This window comes from Trachymyrmex cornetzi, unplaced genomic scaffold, assembly GCF_001594075.2.
Source record: "Trachymyrmex cornetzi isolate Tcor2-1 unplaced genomic scaffold, Tcor1.1 scaffold1093, whole genome shotgun sequence".
Classification (NCBI taxonomy): Eukaryota; Metazoa; Arthropoda; class Insecta; order Hymenoptera; family Formicidae; genus Trachymyrmex; species Trachymyrmex cornetzi.
Genome location: NW_017295646.1, coordinates 233857 through 240715, shown reverse-complemented (window position 1 = coordinate 240715; position 6859 = coordinate 233857). Strand labels below are relative to the sequence as shown.

The window sequence follows — 6859 nt, the reverse complement described above, 5'->3', positions numbered from 1 at the left end:
TGTGTGTGTGTGTGTGTGTGTGTGTGTGTGTGTGTGTGTGTGTGTGTGTGTGTGTGTGTGTGTATCTCGATAATTTTCTTTATAATCAATAAATTAACACGTTTCTGCTGATTAAGAGAAATATCATAGTGATTCTCTGTAATCCTTTAAAATAAAATTAATATACATATATACTGAAAAAAATACTAAATTTTAATAAATATTTGTTTGAATATTTCAAAGTAAATATTAAATATAAACATGTATTTATTCGGTACGAAGACCATTAATTTAATTTAATTATTATTTCTTTGTTGAGTAAATAATAATTTATTCAATAAAAAAATTAATGTTTACTTAATACTTTTTAAAGAAATGTATATTTATTATAAATTTAATTATTCTTGTGTAAAATATAACAAATCGATCAGATCTATGTGAGATCATTACATAGAAATTCTTTACCTTGAAATGCCATCATCTTCCTTGCTTTCCTTTCTCGTCACATCTCCGACGCTTCCTGTTTTCTCTGTCAGACCTTCGTGCAGGATCATCAGTTCCGGCCTGTCTGGCTGTGCCAGACTGCCGATTTTGAAGGGAAATTGTTCCTGCTTCTGATCCTTGGCTAATCTTTTCGAACCCTCGCTTCCGGTTCTGCTGAGTCGCCTCTCCTTGACGTCTCTACCATCCTCGCCCGTCTGCTCGATTTTTTCGCCGTTATCGGAGACTTTCGACAGATCCCAAAGAATCTCTGGCCTCAGATTTCTCACAGAAACCTTGCGATCCTCATCGGAGCTGGGCCTGCCTTCCGCCAAAGTGCTCTCCGACGTCGATTTCGCTAATGCGGGCAGCTGCAACGACAAGGCGTCGACGATTTCCGGTGATGGCGCCCGCGTTAGTTTCGTTTTAATCGTCTCTGGAATGAGATGCACTTCTGGTGGTGAATGGATCTCGATTCTGGTGATTGCCTCTTCAAAGCGAAGCGCAGACGCCTCTTCTGCCGTAATGATCCTGGCAGTCACCAGCTGGACCTCCGGCAACAAGTCGGTCATCTGGTACGTGACAGTTACACATCGAAATTAGGAGCCGATTTTATTATTTCCAATTTTTCACTTACAAGTAATTTTTTAGCAAAAGCAGTAACAAAATTGTTTTTTTAAATAACAAGACAGTGCCGTCTTTAGAGGATTAAGCAGAATTGACCAGTCGGTTGACACGATCAATCGGAGGGAATGAAACCGGTTCTAATACAAACAAAACAAAATATGTGGAATTTTTAAAAAAATTCAATCTACTCACCTGGTCGCTCGTATCATCAAAGAAGATCTCCTGTACGTCCTCTTGAATTCTGACACCCTTTTTCTCTTCCAACAATGATTCTCTTGAGGACTCTCTGGAGAAGGAGTCTCTCCTTTTTCTCAACGAGCTCGGTCGTTTCGTGGGTTGCTGACCCGCCGCGGCCGGTTCGGATTGCCGAATCTCTGAAACGGCTACTCGTTCGAGAGTTGGCCCTTGTTTCTTGTCCTCCGAGAATCTCTTGACGTCCTTTGCGAGTTTTGAGTCTCTCAGAGAATCTTTCGCTTCTTCCACCACCTCAGATACACTTTTCAGGCTCTCTTTCCTCTTTGTAGATACGATGGACGTTTCGATTGTCGTTGAGAGGCTCATGGTTTCCTCTTCTTTGCTAATAGCTGATGGACGTTTGACTCGTTGTTCATCTACGACTTCGGGAACGGAGAGTTCTGCAGTTTCGAGGCTGACGCTTATATCAGAATAAGACGGAATGCTATGCCTCGTCAGGAATTCCGTCACCCTCTCGATGCATTCCTGCTCCTTTAAACTCTTCCTCTCCTCCCTCGATCGTCGATAAGTCTCCTCGTCTTTCTTCGCGAAATCTTCGCCTTCGTGTTTCCGTCTCGACGAATCTTCCTCCACCTTCCGTTCAGTCTTGACGGATTTTTTTCCCGACTTTTTCGATCGCTTCTTACCATCTCCCTTCTCCGTGAAGACCTTCTTCTTGGCACCTTTTTCCGACGACGTGTCCGACTTCTCCAATGTCTCCCTCGACGTGGACGTTCGCCCTTCGGATTCTGCGCTGCTATGACGCTTCAGGCTTTTCCTACGTTCTTGATCCGTTTCTCGCACCGATCTCATTGTCATGGTGACCCTGGATGTGTCCTCCGCACTGGAAGACGGCTCTTCCTGAACGGGAGGCACGCGATCCAGCTCCAAGGACGATTGCTTCTTTAATTTCACCTTTGGAGCCACCTTTTCCATCCTCGTCGGCACATCCTTGGTGTGCCTGGGTATCCTCGTCGTTTCCACGATTATCGTGCCGCCATACGACACGATGCTCGTCTCCTCGCGCATTGTTTTGGACGTGGTAGGATAGAATTCGTGAATAATCTCGACGTCGTTATCGACATCGATATATCTGGTCGGGGACCTTTTGTCGCGATAGAGTTTGGCAGGTCGTCGTACTGGACTGCAAATCGGCGTCACCGGAGAAGCGTCTTTCCAGTGGTCCTCCTCCTCGTCCTCGTCGATCTCCGGTTTGTTCGTCGAGGTTTCGGTCAGTCCTGCGTACGGCAAGAAATGTTCGTGAATGCAATTGCGTCAATATACAGAAAAATTTTGCTGAACTATCTAAAAATTTAGTTAATATTACATCTGAAAGTATTTTTTATTGAACCATCAAGATGTTTGTGTAGGAAACTTCAGCATTGATGAGCAATGCTGCAAAAAATTTTGATATTCTAGCAATCAATTTGAACGTTTTATATAATTATTCTGATGGTTCCGACAAAATTTATTTTCGGATTTGTATCTAGCTGAATATTTTTAGATACTTTCCGTGTAGATCTTCGATAATGCTCCATTTTTATCGAGGTGCCTGAGGTAATTTAAAGGAACGTGGAGATCGAATCTCTCGATTAATCGTTTTCAGCCCAATAAATTTTCCAATTTTTATTATCGAGGAATCACGTCGATAAAAACCGTATTGAGCAAAATTATTTTTTACTATTTAAGAAGTTCGCATAGAAGGATATCGCATGTTATTCCGCGATGTGTTAAAGCGCAGTGCGCTTTTGTACGTTATCTATAAAGGAAATCTAGTCTAATCGCGAGATCAAAATTGATAGTTTTCGTACATCAGACTTGAATGGTAATGGCAAATTGCCACGTTACGAGATATATATACATATTTTGCATAGCGCAAAAGGAGATTCCGCTCCTTTCAAAAGAAGAAAGGGGAGGCTCGTATAGAAATCACGATAGTATGTTTCGCGAAACAAGACGCGACATATCCCCGTTTCGAAACAATAGGAATATATGAAACCGGCTGGAATATACTCGGAATGTACTCGTTATTGAATGGAGCGTGATTTATATTACTCGCTTTTGGAACGCGACGCAGGCGCGATCGATAAAAATTGTATGAGCAAAGTTATAAGGTAGTAATCGTTTTATAACACTAAATTAATATTCTTTGAATAAAATTATAACGTAAAATAAAGTTAGTGAATTGAGCTCGTGATAGTATCCACGATAATAAAAACAAACGAGGCCAATTAACGGGCAAGATAGGATATCAAATATATACGTAATATTTATTTTAAATTACAGAAGTTTCAACATATAATAACTAAAACCGAATGTTTCGAGATACATAAAGCCCTTCAGTAGCGATATTAAAAAATATAAATAAAGATTAAAAAAATATAGATACGCTAAAAAAATTTAAATAATAAATATGACAGAAAAAAAACGGACACATCTGTCTCCACTCATATATAAGTCAAGACAAAGTTACATTTAGATCAAATAAACAGGTAGTGATAATAAAGTAAAAAAAGTAAAATTACAATACTTATTATAATATGCAATAAGGAACATATTATACTTGTATTAAACCCGACCCTTGTTAAAATTTTCGATTTTTAATTTTGTGTTAAATTCTTAACATTCTCGAGTATTAATTTAACATAGTGAGATTATGTTTTGAATATTTTGCATTAAATTGATATTTTATATTTTTCAAAATAACGTAATTTATGAGTAATCAATTAAATAACATAAAAACAATATAGTTTTAAATATAAATTCTACAATAAATGAATAAAACATATGTGTGAGAGTGCATAATTTAATATATTATAAATTAATTTTACTGAAGAAATATACTTTTACAATTTGTTTCTAAATTGTCAAAGTGTCATATTTGTGTGTGAAAATTTTTACACAATGTTTATATTACTTTCCGATTGACATATCATACTTTTGAACATCTATAATGTTTACATCCTGTAACATATACATTATGTATATCTTGTGTTAAATTAACACAAAAATTTGAATGGACTATGTGGGGCAAGTGAAAAATGTGTTAATTTAACCCAAATTTTCCAACTATGTAAGATATTTTAGGATGCTTAATTAATCTTCTCCCATCACTAAATAAATAACGAAAGGTGTTACAATTAAATACATCAATCTCGTTGCAGCCAATTCGAATTTTTTACTCATCCTCATATGTTTTACACGTTACAAAGTTTATAGAGCACAGAAAATATACCTGATCTCGAAGAAAGTAAGTCTTCAAGTTCGGCTGCGTGATCTGTCGTCTCACTCTCGTTGGGAAAACTTTTGCTCCGTTTGATCTTCGGTGTCACCCTCTGCTACAGAATCGAGCAGCGTAGAAAATGAGCAAAAGAGACAGGAGTTAGACCATTAGTACAAACGTCGACAATTACTGTTCTAAAATTACGCATTTACGAGAACTGGCTTGCGTAAGAGAAGAAAGAAGCTGCAATTTTGCAACAAATGGCAGTTATAATTGATATTATTATAGGAATGAATTTTATTCGCAGTTCCAAGCATTTATTAATTAATGTAATTTACGATATTTCTTGAGGAGACGGCATAATCTTTTAATATCTCCGTGCAGATGTTAAGCTATGATAACATTGATATGAGAGAGACTTCAGTTGACGCGAATGGTGTTGAAATAGCATAATTTCATTTATATGCATTTGAAATGCATTAATATGTTAATCAGATCGTACGTGCATGTATTTTCACGAATTTTGATTCAGCGGAGATAATTCTGTAGTGAGCGTGCCTCGTATTCAGATTTAAATTACGTCGGAGGGTGTATACATTGGAAACATGCTGCGTGCAAACGTAAATACAGATCGTCACGACGGGGATCAACAATCACATGAATTCCACGTATATTTATAGCGCCAGTTGCATAAATCTCGAGAAACTTTTCAGAGGAAAAATAAAACGAATCGTCGCGTTGTATACGTAGACGTTGCTTAACAACAAGTTTGCTTCGTAATCTCTTTGCTGCCACGATAATCCAGTTAAGGGAATAGTTCCATACAAATAGGATTGTCTAGAAATCCGTGGACACCGATGATACAATACATCGTCGTGCAGTTGAAAAATTTTTACTCTAAGAAAGAGACTACTTATATTAAATTCAATAATATATTTATTGAATTTAATAATATACCTAGTTAATATCGAAATATGAACTTCAATATATATATATATATATATATGAAGCTCAATACTAGAAATGAGATGCTGATGCTTTAATACTAGCATTAACTACACGAGCATTCGTAATTAATGCGGCAATGCATTAGAGAAAGATCTATAAAGTGACTAAACATGATTTGCCAAAGGCATGTACTTATTTACGTGCGCTGTTAACTAAATTAGATTCAGAGCATTACCGAATGCAATTAAATAATTGAGCGGATCTAATAAATAATTCTGTACGCGTTATAAAGTTGTTTAGTGAATAATTTTTTTCTCGGTCGAATGTATAGAACGATTTACAAAACATGTTTACGCAAATGCTAATTTATTGTAAATAATATAATAGCAATATCGTAATATGTGTTCAGAGAATATTTTAAAATTCCACATAAAACTCTATGCTCATAAAATCTGATATAAGAGATAAATGCACGTAATTAATAAATCTAAAATTATTATAAGCTTTGTAAAAATTTTAGTATTATATATACATATATATAGAAAACTAAAGTTAATATATATTTATATATATCTTATTTTATAATCTTTCTTTATCAATGAAAAGAATGAACAAGATAGTTAATTTATTTCAAATATTTTGTCATCTATCAGATTGCAAAAATAAAGCAAAAAAATATTTAAATATTTAAATATGCGTTGGTGGGTATATGTTTGTAAATCATTATATTGTTTGTCGATAAAAAAGCAAATTTTAGCTTTTCAACGCAAATTTAATCGTTACGTAACGCCGTTGTGCTATTCGTCGATCGATTCATTTCTTTCAAGCCATTCGAGTAATTTGATCGGCGTATCAAATGGCGATTAATCCGCTCGAATGACAAAGGAATTAGTCGGCACTCTCCAAGCGTGCGTGCGAACAAAGCGGATAAGAGTAGTTATGCAAAGGTGTTTAAATCGAAAGACAGAATTTGCTGCGCTCGCCTGAAAATTAATTAATTTTTTGGAGCTGTCAAACAACTTTTACTTGTCATTTATTAATGCGTACGAAACATTTAAATAATAAATAACATCTTCTATTATATGTACAAGACAAGCAACCTACTGGAAAGAAATATGGAGACTTACCTATAGAACTTGATATATTTTATCACGAAATTCTTATCCAACTCATGCAGTTTGCGATAAGTCGCTAATTATGAGGGATTCGTGTTGGGTACCAGTTGCATTACGGAACATCCATATTATTTCGATAGTCTATTTCTTACTAAAATAATAACGCTCGTACACAAAATGAATGATTTCGCTGAAATATCTAAAAAATTAGATAGATACAGATCTGAAAATAATTTTGTTGGATTATTAAAAT

The 6859-nt window shown here is 35.8% G+C and overlaps 1 protein-coding gene across 1 annotated transcript in view; it reads right to left on the bottom strand.

The window, feature by feature from the left end:
• Positions 1 to 6859, bottom strand: part of LOC108761338 (uncharacterized) — a 117659-nt gene that overhangs the window by 31714 nt on the left and 79086 nt on the right. Inside the window, exons 18-20 of the mRNA XM_018507809.1 lie at positions 4556 to 4655; positions 1279 to 2558; positions 445 to 1031 (exon numbers count right to left, since the gene is read on the bottom strand). Coding sequence (XP_018363311.1) covers positions 445 to 1031; positions 1279 to 2558; positions 4556 to 4655 — 1967 coding nt within the window. The remainder of the gene's footprint in view (positions 1 to 444; positions 1032 to 1278; positions 2559 to 4555; positions 4656 to 6859) is intronic.